Genomic DNA, 22,853 nt, shown 5'->3' on the forward strand with positions numbered 1-22,853 from the left:
TTTTCCTTTTATTGTTTTTGCCTTAAGGAGAGTAAGCCAAAGATCATATCGACTCTTCTGCAGGAAAAAAGGTACATGTTAGAGCCCCAAAAAAAGGAAAGAAGTCGGCCCTCAGCTCAGTAGTGTCTGACTGAACCCGCGTTCGCCTCCTCTTCTTTCTCTCCTCAACCTCCCACCCTCCCCTCCCTCCGAAAAGATAGTCCAACATGGTGCGTTCTTCCCTCGACCTCGACATAGTTATATCGACCATCAAGCTCATCTTCATCTGCTCATCTTCTTAGTACGAATCCTCCGACCAACCTCGAGATCCCTACGACGCTCCTGCTCCTGGATCCGATCTCCCTCCCGCCGCCATCACCGTCGAGGCTCCCTACGAGGACGCTCGTCAGACCTCCGTAGTCAAGGACGACAGATCCCGAAGCCCTGAGCCTAGGAGAACTGCGTTAGTCCCATCGCTACCCTCTTCGTCGTCGTACGGACCGCTCGAGCTCATCGCTTCCTCCTTCCTTCGACCTCCTTCCTTCCTTGCAGCGAGAGAAGCCCCCTTCCCGTTCGTCGACCTTCAAACGCACCTGAGGTTAGTAGGTCTCACGCTCTAGTTCACTATCTTCATTCCTCAGCTCACCGCTTTCCCTCATCTGTTCTCTTCTTCGCTCCAGAACCCTCCTCGAAGCGAGGTCTTGGGAGTCTTTGGACTCTCCGTCCGAACCAGGGAGATCGACCTGGAGGACGAGTTCAGCAAGTTCGGAAAGGTCCAGAAGGTTACCATCGTTTACGATCAACGAGTGAGTTCAATCACCTAGCGTCCTTTGGATGGAAGGAGACGCGAAGAGGAAGGGAAGGGAAGGAGAGGAGCTGACTTGGATCTTCTTTCAACGCGACTTCCTCTTCTTCAGTCCGACCGATCTCGAGGCTTTGGTTTCGTGACCATGGCTAGCGTCGAGGATGCTCAAGCCTGCGTTGACAACATCTCTGGAAAGGATCTTCAAGGTCGAAAGGTTCGAGTCGACTTCTCCATCACGACTAAGCCTCACCAATCGACTCCCGGAGAGTACAGTGAGCTCGCCTTCCTTTCCTGTCTTCCGAGTTAGCTCATACTGATCACCTCTACCATCTCTTCCATCATCACAGTGGGAACCAAGCGACGAGAGTGTACGTCGTTTCATCTTTCCTCGACGCGACTTCTCGAGCTCACCTCTTCGCTTCCTCTCTTCCCTGCTTTTTAGACGAGGACACTGGTCGAGGAGGAGGAGGACGACCCTACGATCGATACGACCGAGACGACAGGCGACCTAGGTACGACGACCGAAGGTCTGACTACGGTCGAAGGGATGATCGAGACTACAGGGATTCTCGAGACTACAGAGACTCGAGGGATTCTTACGGTCGATCTGGCAGGTCTGAGAGAGAGTGAGTGGCCTCCTCCCACTTCTGAGCTCTCGACAAAGCTGACGAGACGTTGTTTTTGGTGCTGCTAGCGATTACGGACGAACCAGGGAACGAGACAGCTACAGCAGCTACCGGGGAGGAGGACGAGATCGATCTCCTCCTCCTCGACGAGAGTCCAAGTGGTCGCCTTCGTGAGTCGCCCTTTCTCTGAAATTGCCACTGCTTCACTTCCTCATTACTCACCATCGTTTTCTCACTCTTTTCCTTCAGCCCTCCTCCTCGACGAGCTCGATCCCCTGACTCTCGATCTCCTCACCCTGCTTCGACTTCTGCCTCCTCCCGACGAGAGCCTCTCCCTCCCAGAGACTACGACGACGCTCCTACCGACTCGGCTGGACCTTCCATCAGGTGGTAGTTCGGTTCTCGTTTTTTTGGATTAGCAACAGCAGGAGCAGTATCGTCAAGCCCAGTCGTCGTCGTCTTCTTCTCGTCGTCTTCGCAAACAATCAAGTTCAAAAGCCTCTCAAATTTATGTACCAACCCTTCGTCCCTCGTCTTAGTGCCCCACAAGATCAATATTTGTCAAGTCTTCAGCGTCGTCCTTCCTCAAAGCACGTCGTTCAAACCAAGCGAAACCGAGCACGAAGATCAAGTTCTCGCGGGTCTCAAGGCGCGACGCAAGGTCAACTTGGTTTGCTGGCTTTCCTTCCTACCGAAGCCTTCACCTCTGCTCCAATATGTGTCTTTCGATTCGCATGGCCTCAGTTGGCCGAGGGCTGTCGGAGGAGAGGATGAGGGGAGCCGAGGGGAGCTCGAGTCGACGGCCTCGAGACTTCTAGAGGAAACAGGAGGGCGCTCGTCAACGAGGGACTCTTAGTTTCTTGCTAGATAAAAGGACATATTTGAAGAGTTTCCTATCATCAGCGTTGGCAGGGCAAGAGCAAAGGGAGAGACGTCGAGGAACGATCGTCGCGACGCGCTTCTTGTTCGGTGAACAACGGCAGATTTTTGACTGCTCAAAAACCGAGACCGTCATTCCTCGATCTGAAACGAAACAAAAGCCCATCGAAGAGGTATAAAAACAAAACTCAGAAAGAAAACAATCGCGTGGATTTGAAACTTCTGACTCCTTGCCTGATCTCCTCCCCAACCACGACGACCTTTCTCCCTCCTTCCCTTCGCCTCTCTCTCTCTCCCAGGGCTTCCTCTAGACGAGGATGTCTACTCCTTCCCGCTCTCGTATCCCTGCCAACTCTTCTCGCTCTACACCCTCCCGCACTGGCTCTTCAGCTTCCACTTCTTCGTCCAACACTTCTTCCGTCAACAACACTCCTCGACCCACCTCCTCCTCGTCGTCGTTCGGTACTCCGGTTCGAGTATCCATCAAGGATCAGATCAAAGCTCTCAGGGCAGCTCAAGCCACTCCTCAACCTGCTTCCAATCAAGGAACTCCTCTGGCTAGGAGGGAGGAGATCAAGGGGATGATCAGAAAGGCTCATGAGTCAGGTAAGTTAAGGGAAGAGGAGAGGGAAGAAGGGTCGAGCTCACCAGATGTTGACTCCGTTTGATGTTGTTCTTGCTGTTTGCGCTGTCTCCTACAGGCCGCCTCGTTATCCCTACGACCTTGACCCCTCCCCTCAAGTTCCTTCCTCCTTCGCTCTACACAACTCTGCTCTCGATTCCAGCAAAGGAGCTCTCGCGAAAACCACCTCGTCCTCCTGCAGTCACAGCTCCCAACTTCTCCCTCAGTACTCCGGACAAGCTCGCGGCGAGATTAGATTCCGCTTTGAGTCTTCAAGAGGAGGAGGGGGTCTTCGGAGGCAAAAGTGTGAGGGCGAGAGAGGAGGAAGAGTCGGAAGGTTGGATTGGATTCGGGACGGATTTGGAAACGTTGAAGGTCGTTGCTCACGAGTTGGAAGAGCTGGATTTGGAACTAGGATTGTTTGGTGGATTGAAGGTCATAGATGTGAGTCAGAGAGTAGAGATAGTTGTCGCGTTTGGAGGGTGGGGCGAGCTCAGAGAGAAGAGGAAGGACAAGCTCGAGCTGACCTTTCGCCCTCCTTCCCTCGTCTTGTTTCTCTCCCAGTTCCGTCACAACAAGCTCACTGCAGTACCTTCAAGCTTCTTCAATCTCACTCTCCTTACCTACCTCAACTTATCGTAAGTTATTTGTCCTTCTACTTCCTATTGAAGCTCAACTTATCCCGTCTTCGCTCTCCCTCCCTTTTTCAGCCACAACGCCCTCACCTCCTTCCCTCCTCCTCTCACCCTGCTCCCTTCCTTGGTCGAACTCCACCTCAACAACAACTCCCTCACCAAACTCTCCTTTGCCATGCCTCCACCTTCGCCCATCTTCCCTTCCTCCCCGCCGTCAGCCTTCAGCTCTCCTCCTCCTCCAGGAGAACCTCTCGACCGTCCACTCCCTTCCCTCCAAATCCTCCACCTCGAAGGAAACAAGCTCACCTACGCTGGACTACCCTCAATGGAAGACGACTGGCCACCTCGACTCTCGGACCTGCAACTCGGAGAGAACCCTCTTCTTCCGTCGAGATCGAACGGAGAACTCGCTCTCGACGCGTTCGTCGCGATCTCAAAGTTGAAGAGGTTGAGCGTACCTGGATGTGGGGTTAGGACGTTGGCGGTGAAGGGGAGGGAGGAGATGAAGGTGCTGGAGGTGGTGGATTTGAAGGGGAATCAGTGGTTGGAGAGGGACGGGTTGGAGAGAGGAGGGTGGGTGAAGGAGGTTGCATTTTTGGCGACGGAGAAGGGAGACGAAATGGCGACCAAGTTGACGATCCTCATCGACCCTCATCTCATCCCCAAACCTGGTAAGAGGTCTGCACCAGCGGTCGTCATCGCGTCTTCGCAACCGGAGGAGGAACCAGACTTCTTCGCTCCAGCCGCTCCTCGACCAACGAACGGACGTCGAACAGGAGCCGTCAAACCTCCCGCTCCTCTCAACTTCGGTACTGCTACATCGTCCAGCTCATCAGGCCTCGGCTCGGAATGGGATGCTCCTCCTACGGAAGCCGAAAAGCGCTTCGCTCGAGCTAGGCAAGCTCAAGCTGAGCAGGCGGCTTCCTCCTCGTCGCCTTCGACGACGGAACCCTCCGACGGACCAGGTCCTTACACCACTCCCTACAACTCCTCCAGTCGATCCTTCACTCTCAACTTAACCTCCAAAACCCCTTCCCCACTCTTCCCGACTGGCCTGTTCTCCCTTTCGACCCTCCACTCCCAATCTTACGCGTCAACCCTCCTCACCCTCACCCTCTCCGGTCGAAACCTCAAATCCCTCTCCCCCGAATCGCTCTCCTCGGAACTCGTCTTCCCATCCCTCCTCACCCTCAACATCACCTCCTGCCCTTCCTGCTCGCTGAAGGACCTCTTCCCGCTCCTTCCAACCCTCTTCCCGAAGCTCGAGAACTTGGATCTGTCGGAGACGAGAGAGGGAGAGTTGTTTTTGACGGACGAGATGTTGTTGGAAAAGTTGATGCTTGGTGGAGGAGGAGGGAAGGGAGGGTTGAAAAAGTTAATTGTGAGAGAAGCGGGAGTGAAGACGACGGGCGGGTTGGACGCATTGGCTAGGAAGATGAAGGTTGCTGAGGAGGAGGGTGGGCAGATTGAAGGCTGGAGGTGCGAGGAGATTGATTTGACGGATAATGCTTTGGATAAGGTGAGTCTCGTGTCGCATCGTCGCGTCTCTACAACAAGCCTTCGAGCTCGAGTTTACGACGTCGCTGACTGACTTTTTTCTTCGCTCTCGTACTCCCAACCTCAGCTCGAACCCGCCCTCGGATACCTCCCTCTTCGAAGCTTCATCGTGGAGAGGAACTGCTTCAGGCAACCTGCTGCTCGAGTTTGGGAGAAAGGAGGTTCGTTGGCCGCTCTCTGTCTTCCGTCGCTCTTCGTCGCTTCTATCCTGGCTCCTCTAACCAACGTCTTCTTTTCTTGCAGGCACTGCCGCTCTCCTTATCTGGCTCCGAGAGCGAGCCTCCCTCGATCAGTGATGATCGAGCCTACGTCGCGTCGTTTCTCCTTTCTGGCGCTTCGCATCGGTCACTCTTTTACGTTCCTTCTGAACTTTCTTTATTGTTCTTGTGATCTTTCTTTATTGTTCTTGTTCGCGTTTCTACTACTCTACGACTACATCTTCTTGCTAACCGTCTTTTTTCGTTCTTGGCCGTCCTACCTTTCAATCTAATCGTTCACAGTCGTGACCTTTGAGGGAAAGTCCTGGCGACGCGTTCCAGTCTGAGACCCTCCTCGAGTCGGCCCTTGCTGCGACAAGTAATGGCGTAACGGTCATCATTAGATCCAGCAGGAAGGCTAGGGCATGAATCAACAGCGTCGAACTGCTTTCACGACGACGGGGATGAAGGCTGGTCGAAGAGAGGACGAAGGAGAAGTCAGCGAGGAAGAAGACCGAAATCATACCGATCAAAGAAATACTTACCTCCGGTAGGAGGGTTGAGTGGCTAAATCAAAACGAGGAAAACAAAGGAGGAGGCGGCGAGACGCATCAGTTCGAAGAACGCTCTCTCTCGCTTTCTCGACATGTCGTCGACGAGAGAACCAACTCACCTTGTGACCCACAACCTCAAAGAAAGACCCTATCGTTCCCCCATGCCCAACCAACCCCACGTCTGTTTCAAAAAAGAAAAAACGCCAGCCACGAGCGACCAAGGTCAGTTCAGTTCGACAGACGACTTCAGTCGACGCGTCGAAGCTCGATCCCTCTCCCTCCTCCTCCTCCTCCCCCTTCACCCCAACCCGAAACCCATCGCCCCAAGGAAAGACTCACAATCCCCCTTCACCCCATCAAACACCTCCCCCAACACCCTCCTTGTCCTCCCCTGCTGCTCCTCGCTCGACTCCCTCACGTCAGGTTTCCACCGCTCGTCGTTGACGGTGAAACCAGGTTCGAAGTCGTAGTTGAGGGAATTGGAAGGGTTGGCGAGACGGGAGAAGGTGGTGGCTAGGAAGTAGGCTGTTTCAAAGAGCGAAGAGAAGAAGACGATGCGTGAGAAGGGGGGGGAAAGGGAGAGGAGGGGTGTAAGAGGGCAAGGAGACGGGGACGAACAGGTTGAGCGAGCATCACAGGTGTGGGTCCCGATGGATTCACGGAGGTTCTAGGGGTTGGACGGGTGGTGGGAAGAAGGAGAGAGGAGAGGGAGAGTGGGACGGAGTCAGATTCGGGACGCGACGACGAGACGACTAAGAAGAGAAAAGGACGAGCTGACCTCCTTGAAGACGGGTCGTAATCCATTCGAGAGAGCGGTGTCGAAGTAGGTGTGGTTGAGAGTTCTATAGCGAACGAAAAGAGATGAAGAAAAAGGGAGGAGACGAGACGCGTTTGCGGTGAGTCAGGTCTTCTTTTCGTTCGTTTCTCGCCTTCTCGTCCCCCCTCTCGAATGTCACGAGACGAGCAAGAGCTGAGACAGATGACTCACTCAGCAGCTCTCCTCAAAGGACTCGTCCAAACAACATCAGGCAACCGAGCTCTCGCCTCCTCCTTCATTTCGAGCGAGAGTTCCTCCTTCCAGACGCGGTTGACCTCGAGAGCTTGGGAGATCCCGAGGGGAGTGAGAGAGGGATCGGGACCCCAGGTCATGTTGCCGTCGGTCTGATGGGGGGAACAAGTACACACGGTCAGGTTTTTGAAACGAGGGACGAGAGAGAGAAGAGAGGAGGAGGAGGTGCAGAGACGAACGTAGAGTTTCGAGTAGAGGGCGTCCCATGCCTGAGAAGATGACGTCAGTACTAGATAATACGCAGGTACCACGAGAGAGCATACCTCAGTTCCGTAGTGGGATTCAGCGACGTTGTGCCATCCTGAAACAAAAGTCAAAAGGAAACGAAAGTCAGCTTCACGACGCGTCGAATCAAACCTCGTTCCTCCTTGCAAGTGGAAAGTCAAGCTCACCTTGACCGTGCCTCTGTATATAAAATACCTTGTACTTCGTCCCTTTCGGTGCAGATTCCTTGAGATCTTTGAGCGAGAGCAAGAAGGAGAACGTCGATGAGTTCGACGCGTCTCAACCAAACAAGACGTTCGCACCGTTGGACTGACCAGCGAGGGAAGTTCTGAAGTTGATCCAACGATCAGGAGACGAATCCAGTAAGCCCAGGCGAGGGAGGACCTGTTGGGGAGAGGGAGGTCAGTCTCTGGGTTAGTTTGGTTGGCTGAGGGAAGACGACGCCCTTGGGAGGAGTGAGGAGAGGACGAGAGGGCGAGATCGAGGAGAGGTAGGGTTGGACGAGTAGGGCTTTGGTTGAATGGGAGGAAGAGTATGCTCCAGTGAGGAGGGGAGAAGAGCACGAAAGTCTTCGTCGTCTCGAAGCCACGTTCGCGACGAGCGAGTACGGAGGTCGACGTTGAGGTCGAGGACCTCCCCTCCCTCCTCTCTTCGCCCCGTCCAAACGACCTCTCGAAGCGAGAAAAACTCGCTCACTCACAGCACTAGCCACCTTCTCATCTCTGGGATCATCATGAGCAAAGAATCCTTCCACGACCTGCCGAATCCATCGAACGAGAGGCACAACCAAATCTCGTCAGCTTCGATTCCATCTCGTCCGTTCTTCTCTCTTGACCTTTACTGACCGAGAACTCGTAACCGGAAGACAAAGACTTCTCCGCCATTTCACTATACACGAAGCTGAAGGCTGTGATGATGAAGGCTATCGAAAAGATGGACAAAGCCCAGACTTTGAAGGCCGAGCGAGTCTTTGTTCTTGAAGGGGAGGGAGTTGAAGGACGAAGGGGTTGAGAAGGATCGTCGCTTGTAGTCGTTGTGGGCAGGGGAGTGTAAGAGTGTTGATGGCGGTTAGATCGAGGTCTTGAGGGGTCACTCATGATCGGTTGATTTTCGTTTGAGAACGTTGGTGGGGTGAGAGAGTTGAACGAGGAGGGAAGGAAGGGAAGTATGAGCTCGAAGGGGACGCCACACAGGGCTGAAAAGGGTTGAGCTCGCTGGTTTTGCCTCTCCTTCCTCCTTTCTCCTTCAACCGATTCCCTCCTCCCCTTCCTTCTTTCTTTCCTCTCTCTCAGGATGGACGATTTCGTACTCAACATCGCTCCTTCCACCGGTGGAGGAGGTGCTAAATCTGTACCCAAGCAGAAGGGAGGTCGATGGCAGGACAGGTTCGTTCCGCTTCCTCGCTCTTCTCTCGATTACCTCGAGCTGACCTTTTCTCCTTCTCTGCTCCTCCTTCTCGCCTTTTCCTTCTTACAGAGCCAAAGCCAACAAGAACGCTAAGCGAGGACCTCAAGAGAAGAAACCTGCCGCTCGTCCTACTCCCATGCCAGCTCCTCGAGCGACTCCCTCTTCCTCTGCTTCAACCTCCAAACCTCCTCCTCCTCCTCGTCAAACTCCCTCAGCCTCCTCCTCAGCTCGTCCTTCCTCCTCAGCCAAAAAGTTCAAGTTTGAGGAGGACAAGGAGGAGTACGACGAGGATACCTACGAGGATCGAGCTTCTTCGTCCAAGGCAGCTCCACCGTCGTCGTCGAAAGCAGCAGCAGCAGCCGCCGCTGGAACGAAACAGATCATCTCTTCCCTCTTCACGTCCAACCCTCACTCTTCTTCCAACATCAACGACGAAGACTCCACTCCTACGACCAACACTCAACTCACCTCCCTCCTCCCAGCTTCCAACGCTCCCCTCACCTCCTCCTCGGACAACTCGACCTTCCCAGGACTCGGACTCGACCCTCTCCTCACCCACCACCTTTCCACCAAACTCTCCATCACCCACCCGACCCCTATTCAACGAGCTTCCCTCCCCTTCCTCCTCAACCCTCCACAAGGTCTCTCAGGAGATCGAGACGTCTTCATCCAGTCCCAAACAGGATCCGGAAAGACGCTCACCTACCTCCTCCCCATCATTCAATCCCTTCTCCCTCTCTCGGGACTCTCCTACATCGATCGATCGATCGGAACCCTCGCTATCATCCTCGTTCCTACAAGAGAACTCGCCAAGCAGATCTCGGACGTCCTGGAGTCGTTACTCAACCTTCACCTCTCCCTCCCCTCCGAAACCAACAACGCCGACCCTTCCTCCTCCTCCTCCTCAGCCGTCGATCCTCCTCGTCGAACTCGATGGATCGTACCAGGACTCCTCACGGGAGGTTCTACTCGAGCTCACGAAAAAGCTAGGATCCGTAAAGGACTGCCCATCCTCGTTTCCACTCCCGGACGACTCCTCGACCATCTCCAAAACACCGCGTCTTTCGACGTTGGAAAGTGTCGTTGGCTCGTTCTCGACGAGGCCGACAGGTTGATGGACTTGGGATTCGAGGAGACGGTCACTGGGATCCTGAAGGGTTTGGACGGACGAAGGAAGCTCGCGTTGGAGGCGATCAGGAGCGGAGAGAACGCTGGGGGAGTGGGAGGGTGGGACTGGAGCGTCGAGAGGAAGACGGTGCTGTGTTCTGCTACCGTCAGGGAGGACGTTCAGAAGTTGGCTGGAACGGCGTTGAGGAGACCGGTCGTGTTCCGAGCGACGGACGTGAAGGGAACCGCTGGACAGGACGCTCAAACCCCCAAACTCGTTCCTATCGTCAAGAAGGACGCGTCGACCAAGACGACTTCTACCACTACGGAGGACTCGACGGTCGTCGCCACGACGATCGGAACCAACCTCGAGGACGTCGTCCAGGAGGAAGAGGAGAAGTTCACTCCTCCTTCCCAGCTCTCCCAGAAGCACATTGTCGTCCCACCCAAACTTCGACTCGTCACCCTCGTCGCTCTTCTTCGATCCCTCCTCTCCAACAAGAACTCCTCTCCCTCGACAGCCAAGGAAGGGAGGAAGGTCATCGTCTTCCTCAGTACCACGGACGCCGTCGATTTCCACTGGAAGATGCTCGGAGGAGTTGGGATGGGAGGAGGGAAGGACGAGGGAGAAGGAGGAGACGACGACGAGGACGAGGACGCGTCGGACGAGGAGCGAGCAGGAGAGGAGTCCGCGGACGAGGACGTCGAGATGGGTGGAGAAGGAGATTCGGACGAGGAGGAAATCAAAGCTATGATCAAAGCTGCCGCTCGATCCTCAGCTGCGACTGGAGCTGCTACCTCAGCCAACGCTACCGTCCCCGCCGTCGTCGACCCGAAGAAATCCAAGAAGACGAAACCCAAATCCGCCGCTCAGAAAGCCGCTCAACTGATCAAGGACGAACCCATCTCGTACACTTCCACCCTCCTCCCCAACACGACCATCCACCGCCTGCACGGTTCGCTCCCTCTCCAAACCCGACTGGCCTCCCTCAAAGCCTTCTCGACCAACACGACCCCTCCTCACACGGACCTCACCAAACCCGCTCCTGGCCCTTCGTCCTCCATCCTGTTCTGTACTTCCGTTGCGTCGCGAGGACTCGACATGCCTCTCGTGAGAGCTGTGGTGCAGTACGATCTGCCCACCGAGGGAGGAGCGACCGAGTACGTCCATCGAGTGGGAAGGACGGCGCGTGTTGGGAGAGGAGGTGAGGCGTGGAGTTTCGTTGGGACGGGACCGGAGAAGGAGTGGGTCGGGTGGATTGAGAGCAAGATGGGGGAGGGAACGAAGGTTGGAGGGGTCGGCGTGGAGGGAGTGTTGAAGAAGGGATTCGGAGGGGAGGATTGGGAAGGGAGGGCGACAGAGGTTCAAGGAGCGTTTGAGAGGTGGGTGTTGAGTAAGACGAAGGTGAGTTTCTTTCCTTTTTTTTCCTTTCCCTGTATCATCTTCGTTCCTTATTCTTTTTGCTCCTCGAGCTCTCACCTCTTCGTCGAGCTTTTTCGACGCGTTCTCTTTCCCCAAAAAACTGACTCCTTCTCCCTCCCTTCTTTCCCCTTCCTTCCCCCCAGAACACCAACCTCGCCCAAAAAGCGTTCCAATCCTACGTCCGATCCTACTCAACCCACCCGCTCGAAGAAAAACGTTTCTTCCACCTCAAGAACCTCCATCTCGGCCACCTCGCCAAAGCGTTCGCGTTGCGAGACGCTCCCTCCGCCATGCCGTCCGCCTCTTCGAAACGCAAGATCGCCAACGCTCCTCGACCGGCTGGATCCAAGTGGGAGCAGCACGACGACGAGGGCAAGATGGATGCCGAGAAGAGGATGCAGGAGGCGGTGAGGAAGCAGGGGAAGTTGACAAAGAGGGGAGGAGTGTTGGGTTTCGTGGGAACGGAGGATTACCAGATCGCTGGAGGGGGGGAGTTGGAGAGGATGGTGGGGGGGTATGGGACTCAGGCTGGTGGTGGGAGTGGGGGAGGGAAGGGAGGAGGAGGAGGGAAGAGAAAGAGATAGCGTCGTTTGTTTGGTTTCCATCTTTTTCGTTGCATCGTTCTCTTTGGTTTCTCGTGTTTTTGTGCTCTGAATTCAATGTGCATCTTTCTCGTAGTATTCGAAGAGTGTTCGTTGAGAGTCGCCCGTTATTCGCTTCCATGGCAACGGAGAAGGACGGAAACGAAGACGAGCGAGCTCAACTCCTTTGACCTTCCTTCCTTCCGTCGTCGACCCTCCCCAGAGCCGAACCCCCCTCAAACCTCGTGAGTAATATCGCAGGAAGCTTGAGTACCTCTCTCTCTCTCGGTTCCGACCTAACTTTTCAACCTTTTTGATCCTCCCTTTGCCCCAGACGCTCAGCTCTCCTCTTCGACTCACCTCCCTCAGTTTCCTTCCTCTCGCTCTCCTCCTCCTCCTCCTCCTCCCTCACCAAATGTCGGCCGCCTCCTCTTCTTCCATCGTAGTAATCGTCGACGACACCACTTCCACCTCCACCACCCCTCCTCCCACCAAAGACATCTACGCTCCCAACTTCCCTCTCTACAAGGGAGCCGACCTCGTCGAACATCGCACGCTACTCGTCGCTCCACGCGAGAGTCTTGGCTGTACCAGAATATACCTGAGCCATGGCTGCAGATGATTTCAAGGTTCGTTCCCTCTTCTTCTTTTTTCGCTTCTTGATCTCGCAGAAAGGACGACGAGCTGACTCGATGCTCTTCCTTCTTTCCCTCTCTCTTCTCCAAGCTCTGAGAACGTCGGTCGTGACTTTTTATCCCAACTCGGCTCTTCTTGCGAGAGCTACGCTGAGAACCGCACTTTTACTTTCGGTTCAGACCTGAGCAGTTTGGGGCTCTTGGGGAGGAGGGACGAGACTCGAGGAGGTCGACACGCGTTCGTCGGTTCGAGGTGAGTTCAGCCTTTTTTTTGTGCCCTCTTCCTGTCTTTTCGAGTTTCTAACTTTGACGGAATCTTTCTCTTTCCCCTCGATTCAGAAACTGTTGGATGCTCGCTCGATCATGATGGAGCACCTCGGTCGAACGGAGGACGCGTCGATTTAGGTGAGACTTCTTGCTTTCTCTCTCCTCGTGGAACTGAGCTCATCTTTGACTCTGTTTTCCGTCCTTCTACAGCTCGTATTCAATCCAGCTATATCTCCCATGCTGAGGAGTCCTCCCAAATGTGAGCTCCGTTCTGCTCTCTTCGACGCTTCCAGTTCGGTCTCGGTCTCCCTCCGAGTCGTTCTCGCTCGCTCACTTTCGCCTTCCCTTTCGTTACTTCGCAGTCTATGGTAGCTCGTCATTACACTACCAGATACGAGTGATCTTCCCTTCAACATCATCCCGACCTCATGCCCTTGCACAAAAACGCGTCTCGTCAAACGAAAATCGCTCTTCGTCCCGTCGTTCGCTCGCTGCCTCATTCCCTCTCCCGCTCTCCCTCGGTTCTTCCTCCACCTCAAACCTCATCGATCTTAAAGCTCTGAGGTTCATCCTCGCGAGCGAGAAACCGAGGGGAAAGCTCAGACATCAAAATCTCGTTTGGTTTCATGCAAAAGCTGAGCTTCGACTTCAACCGAAAATCAAACGCTCAGCCTCCGAAGATCTCAGATATTTCTCAGCTTACTCTTGGCTCAGTCAATCGTCTCGTGAACCGTCTCTATGGCATCCTCAGAAGCGAAGAAAGAGCGTCGCTCCGTCGATCTTGCTCTCGTATCTTCCCTCCCTTCGCTCCAATCCCAGCTCTTTCTCTTTCACCTTCACCCAAATTCACCCAACTTCGAAACCCTGCCGCCTCAGACACAGCTCCCTCTTCCCTCCACCTCGTAGTTCGTACGACGACCTCGTCGGCTCTGACGGCTGAAAACGAGCGTTCATCGACCGGCGGCATGTCTCCCCGTTCATTGCTCCCCTCTTGACCCGGGAAGGAAAGTTAAATCCATGCTCTCCGACCGACCAAAAGCAACGTGCTCCGTCCGTGGAGAATCGGATGGAGCGTCGACTGTGGCTGAGCAACAAAAGAAAGACTCACGACGCGTCGACCGTCCGACTCCTCTCGTCCCTCTGTCTCTCTCTCTTGCGTTCGTTCTTTACGAGAGCCACTCGAGGGGTATGTAAGCGGAACAGCAGGGGCGTAGGGAGGGTGACGGGATATCTTCCGAACACCCTCAAAGAGCGGTGGAAAGGGGGATTGGGAGGGAGGGCGAGGCAGGACGCGTCTCGCGTGGTGACCTTTTTTTTGACATAGCTTCGTCCCTCGTTTCTCCTTTTCCTCGCCTCTGAAGAACGAGAAAAAACCTCCAGAATCTACAGCTCAAGATCTCCCTCAGATCAGCTCTCGAAAGATGAGCAAAAAACAAGGCGGGGAGGCAAACAAAGATTGGTCTTTGAGAGAGGGGAGCCACGCGAAGGGATAATCAGACTTCGCCTTGATCTCTCTACTTCTCTTTTTGGATCGGTCCTTTTGCTTCTTAATCCAGAACCACGACCCACCTACCAAGTGCTAGGAGACTCTTCCACAGTCTTTCTCCTTCTTCAACTCGAAAGCACTTCTTCTCAAGACTCCCAGCTCATCTCAAAACGAATCAACCCCCTCGACCCTTCCTCCCTCATCTTGCGCAAAAGTTCAACCTGTTCCCTCCTCCTTCTCCCCCTTCTTCCCCTCCCTTCTTTCACCTCTTTCGGACGGTCGACACCCTCAGGTCCCTTCGTTAAAGATCTCTCAGTAACTCATCAAGGAGATCGAGTCCAGAACCCTCGTTGGATCTCGTTCGAAGGAAGCTCCAAAAACGGACCAAAGAAAGGTGAGCTTGAAACGACAGGCGAGCTTTCTCCGATGCTCCTTCTTCTTGCCTTTCTCTATCTTTGGGAAGGATACGTGGAAGAGACGAAGAGGGTTTTTCGTTGGGTTGCTACGAAAAAGAGGGAAAATCTTCCCTCGATGTGTCTGAGGGCGAAGTCAGCTGAGTGGGAGAGAGGAAGGGGCAGGAGGAGCTCGCTTGCCTCGTGTTTCGACTCCTTCCCTCCTTCTTCCTCTCCTTGCAGAGAGCACGAACATGCATAGACGAGTGGGAGCGTCTCTCTTCCTCTCTTACGGATGCCTACGCCTCTGTCCGATTCGAACGGACCTTGATCAGAAGAGGGAGGAAGAAACGTTTGTCAGGAGGGAGATATGAGTCGAAGGACGGGCTTCGGGGGGAAGGACGGTCCAGCTTGAAGCAGCACCTCTTTCCGTCGCCTTACTGATTGCTGACCAACGTTCCTTGTTATTTCTCTACAGAACTCTTCTTCCACTCGAACCACGACTAGTCGAGCAGCAGAAGGAATGATTCTCGTTCAAGATCAAGGAAGACCTTCGCGTGAGTCTGCCTCTCCGTCTTCGCCTCCTCTCCTCCTCTTTGACCCTTTCGGTTTAATCCCTCTTCAATCGCCCTCAACCCCTGACTCTTGCTCTTTTTTTCCAACCCTCTTCTTCCTCCACTGCTTTCCCTTCCTTCGAACCCCGCGTGGATCTTTCAGATGGTTCATCGCCCGCTAGGAATCAAGGAGGCAGTGGAGGAGCAGCTCAACAATCATCTTCTTCCTCCTCCTTCGCTTTCAACAACCACTACGCCTCCTTCCCTTCTTCCTTCCAACTCCCTTCTCACGAACACGATAAAAACCCTACCCTCATCAATATCCTCGCTCCTACTCCCCTCACACCCGTCGAAGGAATGGCAGGAGGTCCCTCGTCCATCCTCGACTACACCCCGACCAACGAACTCCCAAACTCGTCCTTCCTCCCCTCTGTGTCCTCCTCCGTCTCGCCAACGAATCAAGATCCCTTCGGTATGGATTCAGACCTCTCAGGATCCCCGTTCTCCCTCAACAACTTCAACGCTTCGGACCTCTTCAGGAACCTCCTCGACGGATCGAACGGAGGTCAACAGTTCTCGTCGTCGTCGTCAGGTCTCTCCCCTTTCGCCAACCTCGGTGGTGCAAACAACGACGACTCGTCCTCCTTCCTTGACCTTGGAACCCTTCAGTCGACGATGGAGATGGACACGGGAGGAATCAACCCCTACGACTTCGATACCGCGTTCGGAGGAGGAGTGACGTCGGATTCGGAAGGCTACCTCTCGTCAGCAGCGAGTACGGACGGGTCGAGCATGAGGATGGGTCCCTACTTCGCGTCGAGGAAGAGACCTTCGGAGGACGCGTCGTCGGGATCAGCCTACCCAGGAGGAGGAGGAGGAGGAGGGGGTTTGGGAGTCTCAGGCTCGAAACCTAGGAGACCGAGATCGCTCAGAGCAGGATCCGTAGGAAGGTCGTCTTCGAAACAGGATCTTCCCAGCGTGTTTGGTTCCCTCGGAGGAGGAGGCCATCAGTCAGCAGCAGGAGGAGGAGATTTCCCTCCTCCCTCGACATCGTCGGTTCCTCCTCAAGCCAAACGAAGGAAATCGTTCAGTCTCACCAGTCCAGACTCGAGCAACTCTCCTCCCAGTCCCTCCTCGACCAGCAATCTCTCGAACCAGTCAGGAGGAGGACCCGTCGACGGACCTCTTCGACGAACCAACTCCAACCCTCATCCAGCTTCGCTCTCCTTCGCTCAGCCCACACCAGCTCAGAACACCTTCTTCCTCCCTCGTTCCCAATCCAACTCTCCAGCTCAACCTATCCCTCAAACTCTCAGCAACAGCAGCAGCAACAATCCCTCGCCTTCGCCCTACAACCACCGTCCTCAACCCTTCCCGTCCTCCTCCGTCCCAAACAACGTCCCCTCCTCCTCCTCAACCTTCACATCCTCCTTCAACCAACTTCGCTCCCGCCCAAACTCCTCGGCCGCTTCCTCCTCGACCTCAGCCTACTCCAGCACAACCCACGGAGGAGGAAGAGGAGGGCATTCCAAATCCCCTTCCTCCTCAGCCGCGTCCTCCTCAGGAGCTCCCTCCCTCGGACTCAACCCCGTCGTCGAAACGTCTCTCGAATGGGTCCCGTCGAAACCGAGGATCAGGAAATCGATCAGAAGGAGATTGGAAAAGAAGAGGGACGAACCTCAGAGGATGGTGCATGTTTTGGAGGGTAGACCGCCGCCCGCGGTGGAGGTCAACTTGCCCAGGTCGAAGGGGAAGTCGAAGAAGAGTGGAAGTGGGAGTGGGAGGGTTGGGACTACTGCTGGGGAGGAGGAGAGTGGGACGGAAGGAGGGAGGAGGAAGTCGTCGTCCGCGTCGTCCAACTTCGTTCCTTCGTCGGGAGCGGGAGCGAGGAAGATTCGAGCTGGATCCATCTCCTCCATGGACGGACCGTCATCCTCGTCGACGTCGCTGCTTTTAAAGGGCCGGAAACACTCGTCCAAGGCGAAGGAGGGAGCGGGAGAGTCGAACGATTCGTCGGAAGGAGAGGGAGAGGACGAGGAGGACGCGGAGGCGAGGATGGAGAGGATGATGAAGAGCTTCGAGCATCTGGGGACGGAGCTGCCTCCTAGGGTGTTTGAGGGTGGAATGAGTCCGTTGATGCCGGAGAGGAAGAAGGGGAAGATTCCGGGGAGTGCGATGGACAAGGTGAGTTTTTTCGGGGATGCGCGTCGTCTTTTCGAGTTGAGAGGTCGAGAGGTGGAGGAGAGGACGACGCTGACTCGATCTTCTCTTCTTGTATGGGGTGATGATAGCTCCCAGCTATCGATGCTAGGTTCGCTGCTTTGGAAACTGGTATTGAGTCGTATCTGAAGGCTGTGGCTCGACGAGTGAGTCTGCCGTCTTCTTCCCGCCCTCCTCCTTCTCCTCTTCCCCTTCTCGCTCTCCCCATCTTCCTCCTTTCAAACTCTCACTGACGTTCCCTTCTTTCCGTTCGTCCCTTGCAGTCCCTCCAAAACTCCATGCTTCCCTCCCTCTACTTCCCGCCATCCGATGTTCAAGAAATCTGGGAGGACTACGGCGGGAAGGGAATCTATCAACCTCGACCTCTCTACGCCAGCTACCACGACGAGGCAGACGACGAACAGGACTACTAAACGGACGAACGGGGAACAACAACTCGATCGAATCGAGTCGAGTCGACGCTCGACGCGCCGTCTTTCACCCTTCCTCCCTCCCTTCGTCTCTCGCCTTCAGCCCTTCCGCCCTTCATCTACTGCGACCTTCACCTCCAGCTCTCATACCTGTACTTTTCTTCTCCCTTCTTTCTTTGCTCTTTCTTCTACGTCACGCTCGAAATGCCCTTTCTCCTTCTCGTTCTAGCTTTTCTCACTTCGTCTTGTTATGGACCGTTTCTCTTCTTCTCACTCTCAGCACCAGCGCCCTTAAATCTTAATACCCCTTCTCTCCTCCTTACAACGTTGTTTTTCTAGTCTATCTACTACACTGCTGCATCTTTCCTGCTGTCTTTTTCCGCCCGTTCCAAACTTCCGCTCGACTTCGTTCGTTCTCACTGCTTCTGTTCTTCTTCTACGTAGTCCGCTGCTTTCCGTTCGAGATACCGTGCTCACTTCTTAGAGATCTGATCTGAAATCCTGATGTTCTTTCTTGGTTTCGCGTTGGGTGAAAGGGAGACAGAGGGCTGGGAGGGAAAGAGACGCGTCGTGTCGAAGGGAAGCCGGATGGGTTCTCGTGGTTGTAAGGGTCTTTCGTCGAGCACACGACGTTTCAAAGAAGATTTTCATCGTGAAAAGAAACTTAGCCTACTCGATGGACACCAAAACCCGACGAAAGAAAGAAGAACGTCAACATGAAACGCGTCGTCGAACTCCAGCTCAACTCCCCAAACTCTTCGGCCTCGAGTAGTTCTCCCTCTCGTTCGCCTTCTCAATCGTCTCTCTCGCTCCCTCCCACCGATGCCTCCCCCAAAGTCTGTAAACCGAGGCTGAAGCCATCCCGTCGAGAAGCAAGCTCGAAAACTTGACGTTCCCGCTTAACCACCATTTCCAAGCCGAGAAGGACGTCCAGGAGAGATGCTCTTCGATCTCGCAGCCTGCTTCTCGAGCAAAGAAGGTCATGGAAGGACCGAGAGGGATGTGACCGGGGTAGGGGTTGATGTTGCTGAGGAAAGACGAAAAGAGGGACTCGAGGTCAGGAAAGAGGGATTGTCGAGAAAAGAAAGGCGAGCTTACAACTGCTTCAGACCTGCAAGAGCAGAGCAGCTGAGTCAAAGTAACTTCTTAGACTCGGCCGAAAGAGAAAACGAGGGGAACACGAACCAGTTCACCAAGCCTTGTCCTTCATAGCATCCTTCCACATCTCCTCCTCCGACGCGAGAGTGACTTTGCCACTCCAAACTCCAGCTAACCACATGGACTTGACGTCCGAGATGACGATAATTCCCTCTGATCAAACCGCGGAGTAAGAAAGAGAGGGCAAGAGAGTCAGCAATGCGATTCGACGCGTCGTGATCTCGAAACGAAAGAGGGACTCACCAGGCCCGAGCAGGCCTTGAATGGACATAGCGAGGGAGAGAAGAGAAGGAGGTAGAGCTCCCTTGTAGAGCATAGGGAACCCGTCGGACTCGATTCCATCCTGGATTTGGACGTCGACGAAGAAGGGAGGAGCCATTCGAGCGAGCGAGAGTTGATGAAGAGAGGAGGGTGGGTTTAGTTCCTTCGTAGCCTGTGGCGAAGATGATGGCGTCGATGTTCTCGAGAACTGATCCATCGGAGAGCGTGACTGAGTTGGGAGAGGAGATGGAGGCGATGATGGAAACGGAAGCTGAAAGAGAAAGCGAGAAGGGTCAGTCGAAGTCGAGTCGAAGGGCCAAGGGGGCAGGAAGCAAGTTAATCACTGATCTGACCAGACTCCAGGAGAGGAATGATGCTATCCGAGATTGTAGGCACTCCTGAAACGACGTCGGGGAAAGGCTTGAGTGCCCACTTTGGGTCGAGTTTGAAGCTCGTCGTCGACCTGTCAAAACGCGAAAAACGACTGAGCACCAAGATCTCAGCTTCGAGACATGACCTCGGGCACTCACATCAGGTATCCGAGGCCGTTCATGAACCAACGGGAGGTGTAAGGTCGAAGGGAGTCGAGAGCGTCCAGAACGTTCGAAGCACGTCTCGAGAAGTAGTAATCGAGCGTTCTCCCTCCCCAGAACCTCGGAATCTGCGAATGGACGTTCGAAAAGATTCAGTACAATTTAGGGAAGGTCGGTAGAGACGTGGAGAGATGAACGAACGACCATCACTCCGGCTCGATGAGAAAGATAAACACTCGACGCGCCTTCCCTCGTCAACGCCTCACACACGTCCGAAGCAGACGAGCGACTCCCTATGACGATGCATCTCTTCCCCTTGAAGGGAGCTCCCCTGAGTTCCAAGATACAAAAGCATCAGCAAGGTTTCTCAACGAGGAAGAACGGTGAAACGGCCTCAAGGCTCACGACTTGAACCCTTGCGAATGTTTCACGACTCCTTCAAACTTCTCGATCCCTGGAACCTCTGGGACGAAAGGCTTGCTGTGCAATCCAGTCGAGATGAAGACCTTATCGACTACTAGAACCTGAGGAGTTTGGGAATCCTTGTTGAAGAAGGTGACCTCGTATCTCGCTGCGTTGTCTCCTGCTTCCTCGAGGAGGTCGACGGAAAGGACGGTCGTGTTGAACTTGATGTGAGGCATGAGGTTGAAGTTCTCGGCGTAGCGTTGATGCCAAGCTACGAGCTCTTGTTGAGTAGGATGAAGGGAGGTAGAGTCGAGATGAGGGAAGTCTCCTGTGCACATCTAAAGAGGACGAAGTGGAAGTCGAGTGAGCTACCGGAGGCTGGAGGAAGGGGTAGATAGCTCACTCGATGCTTCGACCAGTTCGCTCTCGTCTCTCTCAGAGCACAGGTCACACTCTCATCTTCGTTTCTGACCCATAAGCCTCCCACTGGAAGGGAACGAAGGGGAAGGAGGGTCAGCGAAACGGGAGGGAAGGGAGGAAGATGTTGAGCTCGATCGAAACTCACCTTGCCCTCCTTTCTCGAATCCCACAACCTCCAGACCTTCCTCCAAGAAGTTCTTGAGAGAAACCATACCAACAGAGCCTAGACCGATGACAGCGACGAGCATTCTGGCGGCGTCCTTTGAATGATGAGGGTTGAAGGGAAGAGGAGAGACAGGAGTCGAAACGGCCGAAAGTCGAAGCTCGCATCGCCTTTGAGAAGCAGGGGAGAAAACTTTGCGGGTCGTCCAGCGCCGTTAGAAGTACTTTTACAGAGACGAGTAGCGGTAAGTAGAACAACTGAAACAGCATGCATAGGCCTCCAAAAACAGGCGCTCGAAACTTCGACCCTTCCTCGAAAACAATCACGTCGTCCGACTCGATCCTCCTCTTCCTCCCCGTCCGACCTCCTTCTCTGTTCTCCACCATCATCCAAGGCAGTCACTACTCTTCGATCTTCGATTCGAACGTCGCGATCCGACCTCGAACGATCTTCAAACGACCGAACCTTCCTTCGACGCGACGACGGTCGGAGAGGAAGCTTGAGCTTTGGCGAGACCGGGAGGTTGAAGAGGAAGTGGAAGAGGTCGGAGGTGAGGGACGAGGGGAGCCTCGTATTCGTTCTGGGTTGCGGTGAGGGAAGGGGAGCTGGTGTTTGGGGTAGCTGGGCTGGGAGGGAGAGGGGGGAGGGACGAGAGGTCCGCCGAAGCTTCCTCTCCTGAAACGAGCTTCGATTGGACGACGGCGACTTCAATCTCCTTCGAAGACATGATCTTGGAAGGATCAACGGGCGAAGTGACGACCTTCGAAGAGGCGACGATGGGAGCGACGGTCTCCTTCGAGTAGATCGACTTTCCTCCTCGACCCACGATCTTCTCGACATGCGATGCGCCCGACGACGACGAGGATGCTCCACTTGATGCTCGAGAAGATGAGTTGGGGGGTGGAGAGGGTTCGGTGGGTTTGGAGGAGCTCGCAGCGACGGGTGCGGGAGGGAGGAGGAAGGTAGATGGTCGAGTGGTGAGAGACGTGACGAGGTCTCGAAGCTGTTGAGGCTGTGGGTCATTCAGAGTGAGAAAAAAAAAGATGGGAACTCGTCAGAATTCCGGCTTCTGAGCGAGGGGAGATATTTGAAAGAGCGACGAGCAAAGTACTGACAGGATAAATCGACTTCAACCCCTCGTCCTCAGGGTCGGAGAACTGCCCCTTCCCTTGCCCTTGGATTCGTCCGTATCGGTTGTAGAGACCGATCCATTCGAGGGCGCAGACCGAACCGAAGAAGAGCGATGCGATCCACGCAGTCAATCGCAGGAGATAGAGAAGAGCGGAATGAAGGAAAAGTTCCTCGACGACGACGACGATGAGGTCCACGAGGGACTGGAAGAACGCCCTGATCGCTTGGAGCCCTCCTTGGTGAAGAAGACCTTTAATCCCTCCTCGACTATCGAACTGCTGCATCAAGTCGACGACTCGGTTGAGTTTCGCTTCGAGGACCTTTCTCTCGACGGGAGGACGACGGCAAGCTGGGCAGGAGCATTCGAACCGGAGGAGCTTTTCCGTGATGGATTGGCGAGGCTCGAAGGGACAAGGGAAGTTTCCTCCAACGTAGTCGATGAGGATTTGGGATCCTTGAGGGATGTGACGAATGATTCGAAGACCTGAAGCGAAGCGAGAGGAGGGAAGGAAGGGAGAGGGAGAGGTCAGTTGTTGAGCTCCGTTCTTTGGACTCTCCCTTCTCAAAACTTTCCCGCCCTCAGAGCCGCTTCGATGACACAGAGACGAGAGCTCACCGATCTTCTTCCCCTTCTGAATGCAGAGCTTAGCGTTGGGAACGCAGGAGTGCTTCGCTTTTCCGAAAAGAGGGAGGTGAAGGAAGACGAGACCGCCTGTCTTCATGTCGACGGACGAGAGGGACGAGGTAGGGACCATTTGAACGATCCTCGAGAAGATGAGGTTGCGAGGGATGTCTGGGGAGGGAGGTATGGCGATGAATTCCATGAGCTTCTCGTGAGAGAGGGAAGCGAGGAAGGAGAGAGGATCCTTCTCGAGGAAGGAAAGCATGGGTTCGAGAGGGATGGCGAAGATGGGCTCCTCTCCTGGGATTACCGTCCCTGCGAGAAGATTTTGAGCGGCGATGAGACCTTTGCGACGTCCAGTCGGGTCGACGGGAGCGACGAGCGAGGAGGTGGAGGACATGAGCGAGAAGGAGAAGGAGGAGGGGGGTAGAGGAAGAAGGGAGTGATGGTTCGGAGAAAGCTCGCAGAAGGGGAGGCTCGTCCTTGAGACTTTACGGACGCAAATCTGGGAAATTTTCTTCCTCTTGCTG

General features: G+C 54.6%; 6 protein-coding genes across 6 annotated transcripts; 3 read left to right on the top strand and 3 right to left on the bottom strand.

The window, feature by feature from the left end:
- Positions 1–206: 206 nt before the first annotated feature.
- On the top strand, positions 207–1,804 carry BDY24DRAFT_371655 (transformer-2 protein homolog alpha/beta; the record flags this gene model as incomplete). The annotated part of the gene is made up of 9 exons (XM_076638167.1): positions 207–209; positions 282–442; positions 532–577; positions 660–785; positions 897–1,056; positions 1,132–1,152; positions 1,227–1,410; positions 1,479–1,580; positions 1,660–1,804. 9 exons carry the CDS (start codon positions 207–209, stop codon positions 1,802–1,804), a joined length of 948 nt encoding a protein of 315 aa, XP_076494063.1.
- Positions 1,805–2,544: 740 nt separating this feature from the next.
- BDY24DRAFT_397980 (uncharacterized protein) lies at positions 2,545–5,606 on the top strand. Its single transcript, XM_076641627.1, has 6 exons — positions 2,545–2,895; positions 2,991–3,355; positions 3,476–3,549; positions 3,622–5,065; positions 5,171–5,264; positions 5,347–5,606. The coding sequence occupies exons 1-6, from the start codon at positions 2,607–2,609 to the stop codon at positions 5,397–5,399; spliced, it is 2,319 nt and encodes a 772-aa protein (XP_076494064.1). The 5' UTR covers positions 2,545–2,606; the 3' UTR covers positions 5,400–5,606.
- On the bottom strand, positions 5,583–8,390 carry BDY24DRAFT_397983 (histidine phosphatase family protein). Its single transcript, XM_076641628.1, has 13 exons — positions 7,994–8,390; positions 7,849–7,905; positions 7,463–7,532; positions 7,316–7,381; positions 7,187–7,224; positions 7,103–7,132; positions 6,843–7,015; positions 6,633–6,696; positions 6,473–6,521; positions 6,194–6,379; positions 5,974–6,035; positions 5,846–5,867; positions 5,583–5,771 (listed from the first exon to the last, which is right to left on the bottom strand). Exons 1-13 carry the CDS (start codon positions 8,243–8,245, stop codon positions 5,731–5,733), a joined length of 1,110 nt encoding a protein of 369 aa, XP_076494065.1. The 5' UTR covers positions 8,246–8,390; the 3' UTR covers positions 5,583–5,730.
- Positions 8,391–11,588, top strand: BDY24DRAFT_397984 (P-loop containing nucleoside triphosphate hydrolase protein). The gene is made up of 2 exons (XM_076641629.1): positions 8,391–8,533; positions 8,625–11,588. Exons 1-2 carry the CDS (start codon positions 8,442–8,444, stop codon positions 11,494–11,496), a joined length of 2,964 nt encoding a protein of 987 aa, XP_076494066.1. The 5' UTR covers positions 8,391–8,441; the 3' UTR covers positions 11,497–11,588.
- A 6,783-nt stretch (positions 11,589–18,371) lies between these two features.
- Positions 18,372–20,655, bottom strand: BDY24DRAFT_417505 (flavin monooxygenase-like protein; the record flags this gene model as incomplete). Its single annotated transcript, XM_076643723.1, has 10 exons — positions 18,372–18,657; positions 18,824–18,941; positions 19,032–19,221; positions 19,259–19,320; positions 19,394–19,512; positions 19,580–19,710; positions 19,784–19,913; positions 19,988–20,325; positions 20,391–20,473; positions 20,553–20,655. The coding sequence occupies 10 exons, from the start codon at positions 20,653–20,655 to the stop codon at positions 18,372–18,374; spliced, it is 1,560 nt and encodes a 519-aa protein (XP_076494067.1).
- A 180-nt stretch (positions 20,656–20,835) lies between these two features.
- On the bottom strand, positions 20,836–22,847 carry BDY24DRAFT_443592 (uncharacterized protein). Its single transcript, XM_076644779.1, has 3 exons — positions 22,318–22,847; positions 21,686–22,185; positions 20,836–21,582 (listed from the first exon to the last, which is right to left on the bottom strand). Exons 1-3 carry the CDS (start codon positions 22,721–22,723, stop codon positions 21,022–21,024), a joined length of 1,467 nt encoding a protein of 488 aa, XP_076494068.1. The 5' UTR covers positions 22,724–22,847; the 3' UTR covers positions 20,836–21,021.
- Between the last annotated feature and the right edge of the window lie 6 nt (positions 22,848–22,853).

Source organism: Mrakia frigida (genome assembly GCF_051309035.1).
Source record: "Mrakia frigida strain ATCC 22029 unplaced genomic scaffold BDY24scaffold_29, whole genome shotgun sequence".
Lineage (NCBI taxonomy): Eukaryota > Fungi > Basidiomycota > Tremellomycetes > Cystofilobasidiales > Mrakiaceae > Mrakia > Mrakia frigida.